At 55.2% G+C, this 18735-nt stretch overlaps 1 protein-coding gene across 1 annotated transcript in view; it reads left to right on the top strand.

Moving 5' to 3' along the window:
* Positions 1–18735, top strand: part of PREX1 (phosphatidylinositol-3,4,5-trisphosphate dependent Rac exchange factor 1) — a 195515-nt gene that overhangs the window by 150784 nt on the left and 25996 nt on the right. Inside the window, exons 15-21 of the mRNA XM_065893635.1 lie at positions 5640–5712; positions 10292–10434; positions 12134–12226; positions 13151–13299; positions 14953–15038; positions 16816–16952; positions 17658–17769. Coding sequence (XP_065749707.1) covers positions 5640–5712; positions 10292–10434; positions 12134–12226; positions 13151–13299; positions 14953–15038; positions 16816–16952; positions 17658–17769 — 793 coding nt within the window. The remainder of the gene's footprint in view (positions 1–5639; positions 5713–10291; positions 10435–12133; positions 12227–13150; positions 13300–14952; positions 15039–16815; positions 16953–17657; positions 17770–18735) is intronic.

The raw sequence follows: 18735 nt of genomic DNA, 5'->3' as shown, positions 1-18735 counted from the left end.
TTACCGAGCTGATGAGAAGCCAGTGAACCTGGGAAATACCTGGAGATGGAACCAGAGGATCACCGCTCTGGGGCTGGGAAGGGGTCACGGATGGGTCCTGGGGTTTTGGCGCGGTGGGTTTTCCCTTCGTTCACGGTGTTGGGAGGGAGAAGTTGAGCATTCTCCTTGGCCGTGGAAAGGCGCTGCCTTTGGGGTGCCCACTGTACTCCCTAGTGGAGTGGAGGAGGTGGGCGGGGGAGGGGCAGGCTTTGCACACCTGCTGCTCAGGAGGCATCTCTACCGCAGATACTCTGTTCGTTGTCAGTTCCTGGGTGGTGTTTACAATGAGGGGGCAGAAGAGAGTGTAGAAAAATCCGACAAGAGGGCTCATGGGCTCATCCCTTTTTTCCTCCTAACACCTGCTGTGTATAAGGCACTGTTGTAGGTTCTGGGCGGACAGCAGTGGACAAGACAGACAACGCTCCCGCCCTCGTGGATGTTAAATTCTGGTGAGGGGTAGGAGAGGCGTTTAATAAACAAGGAAAAGTAGTAAAATACTTCGTTAGCTGGTGCTAGGTGCCAGCTCGGTGGGAGCTACTGGCGGGAGTCGACCTTTCACGTGGGTGGGTGGGGGTGTGACTGTTCACAGGCGGCAGAGAAGGTGGTGTTTTGAGCAGGACCTTTGACTAGAGACCGGAGGGAGGTGGGGAACGAGCCAGGGGGCCATCTGGGGCCGGAGCTTTCTCTGAGCGGACAGCAGCTCGGAGGCTCTGAGTGGGATGAGCTTGGAGGGTCTGGGGGTGGGGAGAGGGGCCTTGTGAGCTCTTGGGAGGATTTGGGCCACTGCAGGGCTCTGAGCACAGATGGGACAGCATCTGACTTCGGTGGGATAAGATGCTCGGGCTGTTGGGGGACGAGGTTGGCAATCGGGAGACCAGTGAGGAGGCGGCTTCAGAACTGCAGGTGGGGAGCGTGGTGGCTGAGAACCGGGTGGCCGCGGGGGAGGGGACAAGAGTGGTCAGGTTTGGGATTCTTTGAAGGGAGACCTAACAGAGTCTGCTGTTGAATGGACGGAGTGGGCGGCAGTGGTGAGAGACACAGGAGTCTTGAATGACTGCAAGGCCCTTGGCTGAGCTGGGAGGCTCAAGAATGCGCCCTGGAGCACCCCGGCAAGGAGGAGAACCGGCCAGAGCAGTGGCCTCTGTTGGTTTCTCTTTATGATCGGTGTTGGGCACTGCAGGGGCCTGCTTGTGGCCCGTGCTGTCAGATTAGCTGTGATCCTGGCCGAAGGCCCCGTGGAGTAGCCTGAGTCATTGTCAGTTGGTCCAGAGGACCCCCCTCCCCGCCCCCTGCCGCCATCCCCCAGCATACAGTCACAGTGGAGGCAGGGGGCAGACGGTGGAGTGAAGGTTGCAGCTGACCCTCTGTCCACTTCAGCGGGCCTCGCAAGGCTTGGCCTGGTCTGGGGACACAGGGAAGCTAATTGGAGTTGACATAGGATGGCTTCCATGCAATTGACCGAACGACAGCTGGCATCTGGCTCCGGGTCAGGGAAAGGGGGGGGACGGTGTGCGTGTGGGTCTCTCTGTGGGGGAGAGGTTGGTGATGAGGATGTGGCCTTGAAGACTGCTTACAGCAGGTCTTGATTTCAAGCGTCATCCCCACCTGCACTTTAGCAGGCAAGTCAAGAAGAAAACATGTAATTTTGTAGTTCAGCAGGGTTGTTTTGCTTTGAACACATGTTCATTTCTAACTCTAGGTCATTCTGCCCCTTGAAACAAAATGTTGATTGAAACCCCTTAGATCAGCTAGAGATACTTTTGGCTGCCCATAGTAGGAAACCTGACTTACACAGTCAAGACATTTTTCTTTCACATAATAGGAAATCTAAATTATACAGTAAAGACATTTTTTGCTCATATAACTAGGCGTCCAGAGTTCATGGTCCTAGAGCTCAACAATGCCATTTATACCCATGCTCTTTCCGTCTTTTTGTTCTGCCATCTTGCCAGCTGCCTCATTGTCATAAGACAGCTGCCACAGCTCCAGGTATCACATCTATGTAGACCTATGGCCAAAGGCAGGCAGCAGGGGCATTTGGAAGGAGCTTTCTCACTATGTTTATTAGGAGAGGAAACTTCCCCCAGTCCCCTCCCTTGCCCAGTGGTCTTCCCCTTAGGTCTCATGGCCAGGTGGGTCCCTCATGTACCCCTAAACCACTCCCTGGGGAAAACAATAAGGATTGCTGAGAGTGCCTTAGAATTCCTCAGAATTCATCCCTTGAGGCTGGGGGAAGGGCTCCCTACCAACTACTCAGATGAACGAGAGTTCTTTTAGCTCAGAGGATAAGGAGGGTATTAGTCATTTGATTGACAAGCTATGTACTGTATCACTTCTGATCTTCTGTGTGTATTATCTCATTTAATCTTCAGAAAACAGTTGTCCCCATCGTACTGATGAGGAAACTGAGGCTCAGATTATGTAACTTGCCTCAGGATACACAGAAACGAGGTACTCCTATAAGATTGTGTGTGGTGGGGGGCCTTCATGACGCCTTGGTAGTCAATAATAATAGAAATTGTAATAATAATCCTCTGTATTGATTATAGCTTGTACTGTGGAGTCTGAGTGGGGAATACCACTGAGAGGTGGCAGAGGCCTTGGAAAGTCAAGGGCAAATCTGGGGATAAAAAGTACAAGTGAGTAAATGAAAGTCAGAGAGGTTAAGGAATTCCCCACGGTCACGGTTGGCCAAACAGGGGTTTGAACCCGGGGGATCCAGCTCCAGGGTTTGCTCTCCTCACCTCTTTGCTCATGGTTTTTTGGTCTGTCCTGCCTGGGCTCCAGGATGCCCTAGGCTGTGGCCGTCAAAAGGAGGGCGGGGGTCGGTGGGCTGGGGCAGGAGAGAGCAGGGACAGGCCAGGAGCCAGGTGCGGGAGGGCTCATATCTGCTGGCTCCTGTTCCAGCTCCGCAGAAATGTGCCCTGAGCACCCGCTACGTTGACCTCCATGCTCAGGCAGATGGCAGTGCTGACGGCGGCAGGGTTTCTAGCATCTGGGGTGGGGTGGCAAGGCTGGGGTGGGTGAGCAGGCAAAGGGCCAGGCCGGCAGCTCAAGGCACCAGCAGAGGCAACAAAGGATAAACAAGGACAGGACAGGAGCCCTGGCCGTAACGCTGGGTAACTCTCCTCCCCTCTTGGAGCCTCAGTTTCCCTTTTTGTAACTTGGAGGGAAGGTCCGGCTGTAAAAGGATTCCATTCTCATGCTGTAAACTTGGGCAAGTGCCAAGCCTGTCTGTGCCTCAATTTCTTCATCTGTCAAATGGGGTTAATAAGAGCGATTGCCTCTGGGTTGACCATCTAGGTAGTTAGGAGGAGCTGACACGGGCACCGAGACCTGAAAAGCCAGGGCAGGGCATTCCAGGGGGAGGAAGGAGTAGGTGCAAAGGCCCTGAGGTGGGGTCACGTGTCGTGTGTGGAAGGAGCAGCAAGGAGGCCGTGGCGGATGGAGCCCCCAGTGAGGGGGGCTGGCGGGTGAGTGGGGGCTGAAGGGGAAGTGTGCTGCTGAGGTTGATTGCACGGGGCCGTGTGTGCCTGTGCCTTCCTCTGGGAGGGGAGAAGATGGGGACTGGATGACTTTCGGTTTCCCCACGGCTGGCAGGATGTGGGGTGGGGGCTTGCTTTTCAGGCGGTGGACACATCCAGCGTTGGCATATTTCACTCTTGACCAGAGAATCCCTGTGCTGTTCTCATTTTGGGAGCCACCCCGTGGGTCACCCCAGGGCCCTTTGGAGAGAAGAGAGGCCGGGACGGGCTGGGATGGGCTGGGAGCCCAGGTTGTGAGAGCTTCGGAAAGCTAGGTGGGCTCCAGACGCCTGCCTGGGCCCCCTGGGCTGCAGGGCTGGGCCTGCCCGGCCCCTGGGCCCCTCACAGCTGGGGGCGGCTGCTCCGGATGTGGCCTCTTGCATGGATGGCCGCCCTGCTGGCAGGGCTGTGAGCGTGCTGGCTCTCCAGCTGCTGGCCCGCAGTTCCACAGAACAGATTTGTCATCTCTGAGTCAGCCTGGGGCAGCTAGAGCAGCTGAGGCCAGTGGCTCCCCCAGGCTCTGCTCTGGGGCCTTGGCAGGCTGAGGCCTGCAGCTCTGAATTCATTTCTCCTGTAGCTGAGGAATTCCCTCCCTGGCCCCTCCGCTGCTGGCAGGGGCCTGGAGGGGATACACCAACAGTGGAGGCCTCTGGCCTGGCTCTGTCCGGCCAGCGCTTCTTGGAATAACTTCTCACTTGGGCAGTATTTTAAACGAGAGGCCGGCTGAGCGGAGCGAAGCTCATTGACCTGGCTACAGACTAATGCATGAGTTAGTCCCTGCTGACAATGTCTTTATTCAATCAGCAGCTATGTACTGAGCACCTACTGCATGCCAGGCTCTGTTCTAAGCACTTAGGATTCAGCAGGGAACACAATAGATCAAAGGCCTTTTCCTTAGAGCTGACCTTCTCACTCACCCTGCTTTCGCCGGCCATGTTATTTTCTGTACTCTAAGCTTTGTCCACCTCTGGACCTCTGTCCGTGCTGTTTCCTTGGCCTGTCACTTCCCCTACGTACACACACAACTCACATACTTTGCCTGGATATACTGAGATGATTTGGGTTGCAAGAAACAGAAACAGTATCTGGCTAACTTAAGGAAAGTAAAAAAGAGAAGGTGACTTATTGAGAAGTCCACAGAGCACCCACAGAGCCAGGGGGAGACCCAGGAGCCAGGTCCTAGGAGGAACTGGCACCAGGAGACTCCCAGCCTCTCGGGAGCAGGCGCGGAGGGGCACCGTCTCCAGGGCACACTCTCGGGGAGAATCGGCACCAGCTGTTCCCTGACCTTGGGTTCCTCTGCTCAGGGAGGAGCCAGGTCAGTTAGGAGTTGAACTTGATTTCTAGTATCAGAGAGCCAACTACAGAGGCTGAAACAAATTAGGGGTTTATTTTTCTTTGGTATGAGAGAAGCCCGGAGGTTGGTGGTCCAGAGCTGCTAGTACCATCTCATGGTATCTTTGAAGCCCACGCCTGCTCTTTCTTTTTGCTCTGCCATCCTTAGTATGTTTCTATTTTTGAGGTCACTTTGTGCTCTAGGGTGACTGCAGGAGCTCCAGCCATCGCACCTTTGTTCCAGGCAGGAGGAAGAGAAAGGAATGACCGGGGACAAAGAGTGTTTTGCCAGAGCTCCCTATCAGTGGTTTCTGCTTATATCTCATTAGCCACCTCTAGCTGTAAAGGAGGCTGGGATCTGTGGTTGTCTAGGTAGATGAATTGCTGTCTGTAAGAGTGAGGGTTTCAGTACTAGGGCGGGATGGGGCCGGGGAGGGTTGTTGCTGGGCAGCCAGCAGTGTCTGCCACATAAAATCGCCATTTCTCGTTTGTGGTGTTTATGGCACACCATGCATTTCTCACATGTAAATAATTAACATGCAATTAAATACTTCTCTTGTTTGGTGTTTATTAATAACAGTCACAGACATGGTTGGGGGATACCACAGTAAACAAGACAGACACACATCCCTGCCCTTGTGGAGTCTCCATTCCCGGTGGTGGTGGGCTTTCTCCCAGCCTGGCTCAGCCCCTTGGCTCAGCGGGTCCACCTAACACCCTCTGCTTCTTGTTCTGTTCCAGGGCGATTGCCAGACACGCGAGGAGGCGGTGGCGCTTGGTGTGGGCCTGTGTAACAATGGCTTCATGCACCACGGTAATCCGCCCCTTCCCCTTCAGCCCAGCCTCCCTGGGGTGGGGTGGGGGTCCTGTCCTGGAACAGAAGAGCTGGCAGGGACCCTGGTCCCTGGTGCATTTTATGGCGGGGGGAAACTGAGGCCCAGAGAGAGCAAGTGGTGGGCTGGCGGCTGCCCAGCGTGCCCGTGGGTGAGCCCGGGCTGGATGCTGAGTGGGTCTGTGCTGCCCTTCCCCACCCCACCCGCCCCGTTCTTCACTGATGGGGACATCACTTCAGGTGGCCAGCGGGGACCAAGGTGGCTGGTAAAGATTGGCTGCAAAACACAGACCGGATGTGAGGTCAAATCCATGGGCTTCCTAAGCCCTTCCTCCCTCATGGGATGTGGCCTCCCAGGGTGGGCAGTGAGGGTGGACGATGCGGACCTGGCCCACGGGCATCCGGGGAAGAGAGGAGAGGAGAGGAGAGGAGAGGGGTCCGTGGGGACAGAGGACGGGCTGGTTGTGAGCATGAGAGAAAGGAGGCCAGGCGGGGCCTCGCCCCTCAGATGCCTCACTCCTCCCCACACAGGGGGAAGCACCTAAGAGGGAGAGAGGCGGACGGTCCGAGATGGTCCTGGGGCAGGAAGCTGGGGAGAGGGAGGGAGAAAATGGTTCCATTGACACCATTTTCAGTTAACACAGAAGTGATACTCTGCATGCCTGGCCTCCTCCTAAGAACTCTCCATGTAGTAATGAGTTTCGTCCTTGGGGCGATCGATCCTTTGATGTTGGTATGAATGTCATCCCCCGTCTGTAAACGAGGAATGGAAGCTCAGGCAGCTGGGACACTTGCTCAAGGTCACCTGACAAGGAGGGGCTGGGATTTGAACCCAGGCAGGCTGGCGTCGCAGGCCACATGTCAACCACTGAGCTCTGTGGCCTGTCCTTGTGGCCCTTGGGGAGCCCTGAGGCTCCCACCCATTTGGGACGAGTGAACTTTGAACCTCCACTGAGGAGCCTTTCTCCTGTTTCCAGAACACTCCCCAGGGCCTTGTCACTTGCAGTTTCTCTCGCCCGGGTGTCCCTCCCTCCCTGCCTCACCCCCTCACTTCTTCAGTGTTTCTGCTCAATTCGTGCCTGCCCAGCGAGGTCACCTGGCCACCTGCTAGGATGGCTCCTCTCTTTCCTCACCCCCTGGACCAGCTCAGATTCGCTTTTCTCCCTGGAGCTGCTCTGTCCCTGCGAGGCCGATTCCACACCTCCCCTCCGTCTTTGCTCATCCTGCCGTCTTCCAGAGGCCGCCTCCTGCGTGCAGGCACTGTGCTAGGCCCTGGGGACCGGGGTGAGCACGATGGATGCAAGTCTTGCCCTCGTGTGCCCGTACGCGCATGTGCGCGTGTGCGAATCACACGACAGTAAATAAGTACATTTTCTGGACTCTTGTGAGTGTGTGAGGAGGACTTTGGCTCTTACTCTAGTGAGCTGGGCGTCCCGGAGGCTTCTGAGCAGGGGAAGGACGTGCCTGGCTGGGCTTCTGCAGGTCCCCTCTGGCTGCCTGCGGAGGGTGTCTGTGAGGGTGGGGGCGGAAGCAGGGAGGCCAGGGAGGAGGCGGCTGTCATAGTCCAGAGGAGGGACCACGCTGCTTGGATGCACGCGGTGGCAGCGGGGGCCTGAGACTCGGGAAGGGCTTCTGGCCGTTCCTCCTCCCAGCGTCTGCTCTATGCTCCAGCTCAGGGGTTGGCAGACTCTGTCTGCAGAGGGTCAGACAGTAAATATCTTCGTCCTTGGAGGCCTCACGGTCTCTGTCACAGCCCAGCTCTGCCCCTGTAGCCTAAAAGCAGCTGCAGGGGGATGTGTAAACAAGTGGGTGTGGCTCTGAGCCAGTAAAACTTCATTTAGCAAAACAAGTTTTCTACCCCTGGTCTAGCTGCTGGATTTACTCTCCCTTCAGCAGGGAGAGAGAGGCACCCCTGGGGTGACAGGTCATCAGATTTGCCCCCTGCCTCGTAGCCGGCAGGCCCGGTTTTGGGCCTGACTCGGCGGACTGCCGGCAAAGCCCTGCTCCTCCCCGGCCTCAGTTTCCCCATCTTTCCCTTCCCATCTGAGCTCAGCGTGGCCATGGCTCTGTGGGGTTGGGACTCACTCCGGGGCAGGTCGGGAGCCCGGCAGCCTCGGTCATTCCCGAAAGCCGCTCTGTTCCCTGCGGGGGCCCTCGCAGCTCCATTCCCCCCCTCCCGTCAGCTGGGCAGAGCCTCTCATTTGTGGGTGAGAGTAATTAGGGGTCCACCCCAGCTACTATTTTGGGAAGGCGGCTAGCTGAGGACATTGTGGAGGGGGTGATCCCAGGCAACAGCAACACCCTCAGGGTCGCTCAGGGAGAGAAATTGCAGGGCGCGGTCCTTGCTCCCTTGTTCCTGCCACGAACTCAAAAATAGGCTGAAAGAGGAAAGGGCCAGATCCGAGGGTTGTGGCCGCTGCAGAACGCAGGCTAGGGTGCAGGGTGGGGCGTGGGGCAGGGCCCGTGTGGCGCCTCCCGTGGCATCCGACCCGAGCTCCCGGGGCTCTGAGGTGTCCCCGGGGAGGGACCCAGAGGCCAGCGGTCCAGTGCCTTGGGCACATACAGGGAAACTGAGGCTCCCCATTTAATCCTCGCAGCCACCCTGGGAAGTTGGTGCCGTTATTATCCCCACAGATGAGGAACCTGAGGCTCAGAGAGGCTAAATGGCCGTGAAGTTGGGAGGGGCCGGGCAGGGGTTTGAATGTGGATCTGTGCCCGTCTCATGAAGCCTGGCCAGTGGCCTCGACTGGAAGTCGGGAGTGGTTGGCTCTCACCTGGCTGAGCTCCCGGACTCCGGGATTCCAGATGTTTCCCCACATATTTCAGCCGAGACACGAGACACAACACGGTGCTTCCTCTTCCCACTCCCTGAGTCTTTTAGCCTCGTGTTTACAGCGGAGGGGAAGCCAGCCGGCCTCCTGGGGCCTGGCTCCCAGCTCTGGGGAGAGCAGCAATTTGTGTGTCTGTTGTCTCCAAGGAGGTGATAGAGGTGGCCTGAGAACGGTGCTCACAAACAGCGAGCTGTCCCGGGAAAGGAAGGAGACAGGAAGGAAGGGCTCCTGATGCTTTCCACGTCACCAAAGGTCTTCGGGGATGGCGGGGACATCGCGAAGCTAAGGCAGCTGCTTGTCCTTCTTTCAGGGGCTCGCTGGCTTCAGACGACTGCCTCGATTTCTCCCCTTTATTTAATTTGTCCTCGCCCCCATCTATCAGGCCAGGCTGGGCAGTATGGTGAAGAGGAGGAGCCTGGGCTCTGTGACCTTGGGCAGTTTATTTAGCGCCTCTGGGCTTCAGTCTTCCTGTCTTTAAAAGGGGTGCAGCAGGTCCTTCTTTGTCCGCGGAGTAAGTGAACTTAAGCCTGTGTCCCCGGCGTGCCCTGCACGAGAAGGTATTTAGTTAAATTGTAATCCGCAGGGACCACATCACATGCTGATTGTTACTGGTTCTTTTTATTCATTTTCCTGCGACTTGTCTTAGAACAGAGGTCAGGAGACTTTTTCTGTAAAGGCCCAGATAGTAAATATTTTAGATTTTGTGGACCATACAGACTCTTGCAATTATTTAATTCTGTCATTGTGGCCCCAAAGCATCCCCCAGACAATAGGTCAATAAATGGGTGTGGCTGTGTCCCAACAAAACTGTTTCTAAAAAGCAGGAGTGGGCCACATTTGGCCCACAGGGACTGAGTGTGTTAGTCCCTGGTCTAAAGGGTTTCACTGTGGTCTCTTTCTGATTGTCAGTGAGGGTGAGTTCCTTTTCATACAATTGCCGCCCATTTAGATTTTCCCATATGTTAGTTGCCCATTCATATCCTTTGCCCTTTTATCGATGAGTTTCCCAGCTTTCTCTGGTTGATTTGTTGGAGTTTCCTATATGTTCTAGGTATTTATTCTTTGCTGGTTTTAGACAGTACAATTAGTTTTGAATCTGCGGCCTGCCTATGGCCTTCCTACTGAATGGAAGAAGCCCTTAATTTTATCATAGTGCTTTTTGGGGGGTCTCGTATATGAACTCCTTTTCTGCTCTAGGACAGAGATATTCTCCTGCATCTTGTTTGGTGAGCTTTGGCTGTTCTGTTCCTATGTAGGTCTTTAATCCAAAAGGAGTTTATTGTTATATACGGCATGAGGCAGGGATCCGGTTTTATTTTTTTCCCGTGAGTCAGTTTTCCCTGTACCATCTCCAGTGATCGTTCAGCATCCATCACACGCTGAGTCCCCATAAGCACAGCGTCCTCTTATGTGATTGCTGTTCTCTTCCGCTGGCTTTTCATCTGCTTCTACTGTGGTTCCACACAGGTTTTGTTACCATGGCTTTGTAATATGCCTTTATAGCAGTGGGGCGAGTTCAGCTTTTTCAAGGGAAGTCAGAAAGCCGGGCTTTTATGTTGAATATCCTAATATGTTAGTATTGGCACAGGATTTTACTTAATAGAGCACCGTGCTGGCCAAACCAAACTTGTCCAGCGGCTGATTCCGGCCCGTGGCTGCCAGTTGGCAGATGCTCCTGAAAGCTTCCCATGTGAGCCTGACCTTGCGCTTGCACGTCTGTGGGTTCACAGTGCTGGAGAAGAGCGAGTTCAAGGATGAGTCCCAGTACTTCCGTTTCCACGCAGACGAGGAGATGGAGGGAACCAGCAGCAAGAACAAACAGCTTCGCAGCGACTTCAAGCTGGTGGAGAACATTCTGGCCAAGCGCCTGCTGGTAGGAGCAGAGCTGTGCCGCTGCATCTTCCTTCCCAGACCCGCCTGCAGGCCCGGGAACTGGGCAAACTTCAGGTTATGGCTGGAGAAGTTGAGGTCAACTTGGAGTACCCAAGAGTACGGGGGATTCTAGGTGGTGGCTGGCAACGCTGCCCGGAGGCCAGGTTGCTTTACTGGACAGACTACCCTCTTGACAGATGAGATTGGGCTCGCTGGGCTCCTTTTCTTTTCCCTCCCATCTCCCCTTGTCTGCCCCACACCCCAGCCTAGCCTTGTGCAGGGAGGATGGCCTCCTGAGTCCTGCAGGACTCTTCCTGCACACGAAAATCTTGTGTCTTCTGGGCTGTCACCCTGTCCTTGTTCAGTTGCTGTAAATAGCCTTGCAGTTAAGGTAGAATATTTACCAGCCTGTTCAGATGTTTTACTAGCCTAGCCCACCAAATCCTGTTTCTCTCCCACTGGTGAGCAGCGGCCTCCATCTTAAGGCCTGGCCCAGAGCAGGCAACTGGGAGAGAGGCTTGGAGAGGTTAGGTCTTTTGTCATTGCCAGAGTTGAGGCCGAAGTCCACCTGATGGGAAGGCAGCTCCATTAGCTTCTTTCCTATAGTACTTATGGGGGCTGCTGTTCCAATTCCCATTTATTGCACAACAAAGCCCTCCAGTACTCCCAATCACACTTAGGATAATTCCAGTCTCTCACCATGGCCTTCAAGACTCGTCATGCCTCTCCAGCTTCATCTCCTGTGCTCTCCCCTTCTTCATCCCACCCACCCCAGCCACTCCAGCCACCCTGATCTTCTTTCTTATCCTCCAGTACCTTGGAGCCTGACTCAGGGCCTTTGCACATGCTGTGCCCTCCGCCTGAAGCACTTTTCTCCACCCTTTATAAACTTCTGTTCCTCGCTTTATTCAGGTCTCAGCTCAGATATCACCTTCTCTGGCCCCGCTGCCACACCACTTCCTGTCCCTTTAAGTCATTTGTTAATTCAAACTACATGCACTCCCTGCACCACATTCTATAGTTCTTTGTTTGTAGTCTGTCTCCCCCGGTAGATAGTCAGCTGCATGAGGGCAGGAACCGTCTGTCTTGTTCAGTGCTGTTTCTGGAACAGTAAAGTACCTGGCCCATATAACAGGCAGCAGCTCAACACATATTTATTGAACGAATAAATGCATTTCCCTGTATCCCCACCACCACTGACCCCCGCCCCCACCCGAACCCACCAACCTGCCTGTCATCCTGTGATGGGGAGGGACGGCTCCTCCCTAAACCCCCTTCCTGTCCCCACGTTCTTGGTGGCCGGATACCTTTGGATCCATTTTATTCATTAAGTCAGTAAGTTGTTATTGAGCACCTACTGTATGCCAGCAGATGGGGAGACAGTGGTGCATAAATAAGGAGGCTCTGTCCTCAGGTTGGGGAGAGGAAGGGGAGACAGGCAATGAAAAGTAAACTAATACGTGTGGTCAGCAGCAGGCTGAAGTACGAGCGCAGTGGCGGGCCTTCACGTGACAGATACGTATTGAGCATCTTCTGCGTCCCGGCACCATCCTGCCGCACCCCACCCCCCAGTCTGTACCCTGAGTAGATCTGGGGCACGAAGAGCTGGCAGGATCACGGTTCTCACCATGCGGGCCAAGGTGGGGTTGGCTCCAGGCCCCCCTCCCTGCCTCACCATCTCTCCTGCCTCGGACCCTCAGATCCTGCCCCAGGAGGACGACTATGGCTTCGACATCGAGGAGAAGAACAAGGCCGTGGTGGTGAAGTCAGTCCAGAGGGGCTCGCTGGCGGAGGTGAGGCTGCTCAGAGGGGCCGCCCTGGCTCGGGCTGGGTGCGGATGGGAAAGTGGGGCATCTCTCCTCGTTTCTTGAGGCAGGCCGGCTCAGAAAGCCCTGGGATGTCAGTGGTCCCTCCTTGTTCATTGCCCTGGTGGGGAAACCGAGGGTGGGGCAGTCTTGTCTGCAGAACCCACGGCTTGGGGCTGCCCTCCCAGCATGTGCCACCAGCTCCCCCTGCTGGCCGTACGGGGTGGTGCATGAAAACGACCCGAGGGTCTGAATCCGCTCCGATTACGGAACAAATATCCGGGGTTGCTGTGACATGGACACAGGGTCTGGAGCAGGACAGCCAAGGATTCATGCCCGGGTCCTCTCAGCTGTTCCCAGAGGTTGTGAAGGTGGGTGGGAGAGAGGCACCTGCCGCTTTGTCCGGGTGCTCTGGTTGCTTCCTCGTAGCGATTAGCAATGTGTACGGCTGCAAGTAGCCACATGCCTCGGTGGCAGGAACCGCGGGGCTTCGTTTTTCTAATAACATAAGCAGTGAGAAGGAGGTGGTTGTGTCTTGGTTCGGGGTCGATGTCTCTTTGACTTTCCTGGCCAAGCCCTCGTGGTCACAAGGTGGCTGCCCCAGCCTTGTGTCCTCACACGGCTGGGCGGGAAGCACTGACAGCTCTTCCTCAGGGGAAAAGCGTCTTTCCCGTTAGCGCCCCCTGTAGGCCTCCCTCCATAGCTCGTTGGCCAGAACGGGTCTCCCCAGCGCCCTAACTGCTTACCACAGAGGGGAGCGGGGCAGCCCTGGGGGGCTCCCGCTGGTTGCGCTCGGTGCCTGGTGCCGGCTCCGTGCTGCCTGAATGCATTCAAGGCTCCTTAGTGAGGAGGAGAAGGGAGGGGAGGGGCCAGTTACCTGGTGTGCTTGTCTCCCGCCCCACCCCCGCCCAGATGGCCGGCCTGCAGGTGGGGAGGAAGATCTACTCCGTCAACGAGGACCTGGTGTTCCTGCGGCCCTTCGCAGAGGTGGAGTCCATCCTCAGCCAGTCCTTCTGCTCCCGCCGCCCGCTGCGTCTCCTGGTAGCCACCAAGGCCAAAGAGTGAGTGTCCCCCCCGGGTGGGGTGTCTGGTGACCTTCCTCTCAGGTTGAGGAGTTGCCCGAGTCCTAGAGGTGTTGCTGGGGGCCCGAGCCGTCCCGATTCCCCGTGCTTCGGGCTCCTTCTGCAGGCACGTGACACAGTGGTGCTGCCTTTGTTCAGTCGACAGATGTTTGAGCGCCTGCTGTGTGCCCACTGGTGTGTCAGGCTCTGAGGATGCAGCCCCGTCTGGATGGATTCATTTCTACCCTCGTAGATCTCAGTCTGTTTGGAGGGTAGAGCAGGAGACAGACAAGAAACAAAGCAGAAAAGTAAGAGACATACTGAGCCAAGTAGTTCAGGTAGTAGTGAGCGTGGACCAGTCTATAAAGCTGGGACAGGAGACGGGCTGTGTGGAGGGCTGGTGGTCAGAGAGATGCCCCTGAGAACTGAGGTGAAGACCTGAAGGAGGTAAGGGAGCGAGTCAAGGGGACTTCTGGAGGAGGAGGGTTCCAGGCAGAGGAAACAGCGAGTGCAAAGGCCCTGGGGTGGAACTGTGGCTGGTGTGTTTGAAGAACAATGAGGAAGCTGATGGGGCTGGAAGAGAGTGAATGAGAAAGAGGGGTGGATAATGAGGTCAGCCAGGCCCTATAGGGCCTGTGCCCACGGTAAGGACCATGGAGCTACTGGAAGGTTCTGAGCAGAGGGGTGGCATGATCTGATGTAGGTTCTGGCCGAATCTCTCTGGCTGCAGGTGGAGAAGAGATTGTCAGGGGCAGAGGTGGAAGCAGGGGGAGTGGTAAGGAGGCTGGTGGCCCAGCCCCGCGTGGCAATGGTGGGGTGGAGAGAAGTGGTCGGGTACCAGATATAGGTACAGGGAGAAGCATTTTCTGTTTTATAACCTGCGGATTTGGTTTTCACTTCTCCCTTCTATTTGAGGCAGATGCTCCCGGTTTTCTATTGATGAGAGTGATGGAAAGTTTTAAATAGGATTATTTCAGTAAAAAGACCTGTCAGTTTAGGGAAAATGATTGATAGTTTGGTTGGTATGTAGAAGTGGCAGAAATCACCAAGGTGGAACGTTCCTGCTGCAAGTTCCAGAAATACCTGGTGTTTGAGAACAGGCTCTCAAGACGGCCTTATCTGGCAGGTGGGGACGATCCAAGGCCCAATGTAGGGGGCACGCCCTTGGTAGGGGAGCCCCTGGATTAATGACACCTGCTGTATGACCCCGGGAAGGTGTTGCCCACTCTGCCCTGGTGACCCACTGCAGAATGGCCAACACCTGGGCTTTCAAATCATGCTCTCTGGGGGACACGTGGGCATTTTTCTAGAGTCAGCACCAAGAATAAAATGTTCACTGGCCAAGGTGCTGGTCTGGCTGCCACGAGGCCTCCTCTCACCAAGAGAATGATGGAGAAGGGGTAGGAGGGTGAGTGGGAATTTCTGTGCATGGACTGAATCTCCAAGGGTGGGCCAGCCGGTTCTGATCAATCAAAGATCCTGCTGCCGTGGGCTTTGGTCGACGAGGTTTCTCTATACATTTGGACAGCGTGGTGCTACTGCTATTTGGGGTTTGATTTCCCAAAAGCCTGGGGGGCAGGGGCTCCCGGGGCGACCGCCTGGGCTGTCGGGAGCGGTACTGCTTTACCTTATGGCTGCTTTTGCTTGGTGCAGGATCATCAAAGTCCCCGATCGCCCAGAGGTTCTGTGCTTCCAGATCCGTGGAGCTGCCCCGCCGTACGTCTATGCTGTGGGGAGAGGTGAGCGGGAGCCTAAGAGGTGGAGAGGGGAGCTTTGGGAGATGGGTTCGTGCGTGTGTGGAAGGAGTTCAGAGGCCCCCAAACCATTACCTCCAGGCCTGTGCTTCTTAGTGCACCATTAGTACTTACCTTCTTTGCTTGAAGCCAAGGCTTGCAAACGCTTGTGGAGGGGGGTCAGGCAGTTACAAATGGGCAACTAAAATGAAGGCACTAGGGAGTGGCGAGGACTATGGCAAAGTGAGAAAAATACATGTTCACTCGAAAAGGGGCAGTTTTTCTTCAGCTGAAGCTCATTATTGCCAGGCAGGAATGTGGACCTCCTCCTGCCAGATTTGATTTTTTTTAAAGAAACCAGAAATAGGCATTTGGCCACACTTCTGTGGCCAGATAGATCCAGGCCATAGGCCAGCAGTTTGAGACCTCTGATTTCTTATTGCCTTCTCCTTGGTGTGCTGTTTAAGAGGTTACTCTGTCCAGGAGATGAAACCAGATTGACCTGAGATACGGGATTCCCAGCCCTCTTTGCATCTGAGGGCCCCGCTTTTAAAGTTTAAACATTCACTGCCCAACTGTTGACCTTGTGGTCATAGTTGTACTTTTAATATGTATTGATCGAAAATGCATGTCACGATAGAAAGCTACGGAGAATTTGTTAGTATCTTCAAGTAGGTTTTAATTTGATTTATCCCTAAAGCAGTGGTTCTCACCTGGGGGCAGTTTCACTCTCCAGAGACATCTGACAGTGTCTGGAGACATCTTTGGTTGTTATACCTTGGGGTGCGGGTGCTACTGGCATCTCATGGGTAGAGACCAGGGATGGTGCTGAATATCCTACAGTGCCCAGGACAGCTCCCCACAGAGAAGTATGCAGCCCAGAAGGTCAGTAGTGTTGAGAAACCCTGCCTTAGAGCAGAATAGGTGTTTATAGGCAAACTAGGCAAAAATAGTAAGACAGCTGACATTTCTTGAGTCCTTACTAAGAGCCAGGTACGGGGCTAAATGTTTAACATGTTTCAACTCACCGAATCTCTCAAGAACCCTATGAGTAGATATTATTAGTGTCTTCATTTTACAGATGAGGCAGCCAAGGCACAGAGAGGTTATGGAACTTGCCTGAGGTCCCACAGTTGGTCAATGACAGAGCCTGGGGTCCAGGCCTGTACTTGTCCCCATCACACCACGCAGGCCTGATTTTTTCCCGTGTACAAAGCTTGACATTCACTTGCATTTCTAGACCCTTCATATTAACCACACAAAACCCTGGGGTCCAAGCCCTGCCATTTGGGAATTGTGGTGTAGCTGAGAAAACATGCCCTTAGAGTCTGGTAGACCTGGGTTTGAAACCTGCCTTATCCTAGGCACGTGACCTTGAGAGAGTCACTTTGCCTCTCCGAGCCTCTGTCTCCCTGTCTGCAAAACGGGGCTGATCCCGGCCCCAGTATCATGGGTTGTAGTGGGACTTTAAAGGAGATGAAGCTCTAGAGTGAAACGTTTCTGGATTCAAGTCCATCCTCCCTTGCTGCGTGACCTTGGACTAGCTGCTACTTCTCTGAACCTCAGTCTCTTCTTCTGCAAAATGGGAATGCCAGTCCCTGTCCCGCCCACTGGCATGGGGTGGAGAGTGGCTGCAGGGTGCGGGGGATGGAGGTGGCGTTTGGGGGAGTTGGGGTGGTGGGTGGGGCGGGGGACAGGTTCATCTGGCTACTTGCCCTTGCCTGGCACTGCCCCGGGCTCTCTTCGCCTGGCATCCAGCCTCGAGCACTCTTGTCCCCCTTAGGCTCTGAGGCCGTGGCCGCAGGCCTCTGTGCCGGCCAGTGCATCCTGAAGGTTAATGGCAACAACGTGATGAACGGTGGAGCCCCAGAGGTGCTGGAGCACTTCCAGGCTTTCCGGAGCCACCGAGAAGAGGCCCTGGTGAGCCACCTGGCAGCTAAGGGGATCGGGGAAGCCCTGCTCATTGGCGTGGGGGTGAGGACCACGTTCCCTTCTCTGGGGAAAAGCCTGAAGGCACCACAGCGTTTTGGGTGGGGTGAGGTGGGGTGGGGCTGCCTACCTGGCAGGGCTGAGCTGGGCTTGGACTCTAGGACCTCTCTGCTTCCTAAACCTCATGGCCTTGGTTTTCACAGCTGTGAAACGGGTGTGATAAGACCCTCTTTTCTTACCACGTGGGCACGTTGGGCAAATAATCACGTCAGTGGTAAAAAATTGATGTTCTACTTGGGTTGGGGACCAGAGTTCTGTGGAGGGTGATCCTAATTCATTGGTTCATTTACTAAGTGTTTATTGAGCACCTGCTGTGTGCCTGGCATGTTTCGAGGCCCTGGGGCCACGGGAGAGACAAGGTTCCTGCTCCCGTGGAGCTGACTTACATTTCCTAAGGCTCCTCCTTCCCTGGCTTCTGTGTGGAGCACAGACTATAGACAGTGACGGCTGAGTGTGACTGCAGGTCCCTCAGGAAGGTTCCAGAGTGAAGTCTGGGAGGGCTCTCTGAAGGTGGTGTTGCCGACAGGCTAAAAGCCTGAGCTTTGGAATTAGGGAACAGTGTGCACCTTGGCCCCTTCCCTTCCTCCCTGGGCTCCTGGCGTCGTGGCCGCCCCTCTTACTCTGCTCCCTGCACAGGGCCTGTACCAGTGGGTCTACCACACCCACGAGGATGCCCAGGAGGCCCGGGAGGCCCCCAGCGAGGACCCTAGTGGCGAGGGGGCCCGAGAGGAAGACCAGTCCAACTCAGGTAACAGGACAGGTGGGCCGTGTGACGGAGGTGCCAGCAGGGACTGGGTCCTCCTCTGTGTGCACAGTCCTCCCGATCCCATCCAGTCCATCTCGACGCCATGGGTTCTGTGTTAGTCTCTGACTGCTACTGTAACAAAGTACCGCAAACCTGGTGGTATAAAACAACACACACTGGGGGCTTCCCTGGTGGCGCAGTGGTTGAGAGTCCGCCTGCCGTTGCAGGGGACACGGGTTCGTGCCCCAGTCCGGGAAGATCCCACATGCCGCGGAGCCTGCGCGTCCGGAGCCTGTGCTCCGCAGCGGGAGAGGCCACAACAACACGCATTTATTATGTTACAGTTCTGGAGGTCAGGAGTCCGAAGTGAGACTCACCAGGCTATAATCAGGGTGTCAGCAGGGCTGCTTCCTTTCTGTGGCTCTATGGGAGAATCCATTCACTTGCCTGTTTCAGGTTCTAGAAGCTTGGCTCGTGGCCCCCTTCCTCCATCTTCAGAGCCAGCAGTGTTGGCCTGCGTCCTTCTCACACTGCCACCTCCCTAATTCTAACTCTCCTGGCTCCATCTTCCCCATTTAAGAACGCTGTGATTACACTGGGTTCAGCTGGATCATCTGGAATAATCTTACTGTAAAGTCAGCTGACTAGCAGCCCTACTTCCAGCTGCAGCCCCAGTTCCTCCTCGCTGGGTAACGTAGCGTATGCACAGGGCCCAGGGATGGGATGTGGGTATTTTTTTAGGGGTTGTTATTCTTTTTCTTCTAATATTTTGTTGCAGTGTTTTGTTTTATAAATTTATTTATTTTATTTTTGGCTGTGTTGGATCTTCATTGCTGCGCACGGGCTTTCTCTAGTTGCGGCGAGAGGGGGCTACTCTTTGTCGCAGTGCACGGGCTTCTCATTGCGGTGGCTTCTCTTGTTGCGGAGCGTGGGCTCTAGGCACGTGGGCTTTAGTAGTTGTGGCTCGTG

Source organism: Phocoena phocoena, chromosome 15, assembly GCF_963924675.1.
Source record: "Phocoena phocoena chromosome 15, mPhoPho1.1, whole genome shotgun sequence".
In the NCBI taxonomy this organism is placed as follows: domain Eukaryota; kingdom Metazoa; phylum Chordata; class Mammalia; order Artiodactyla; family Phocoenidae; genus Phocoena; species Phocoena phocoena.
Note: the sequence above shows the minus strand (reverse complement) of the source record. Positions and strands in the feature narration are given on the sequence as shown.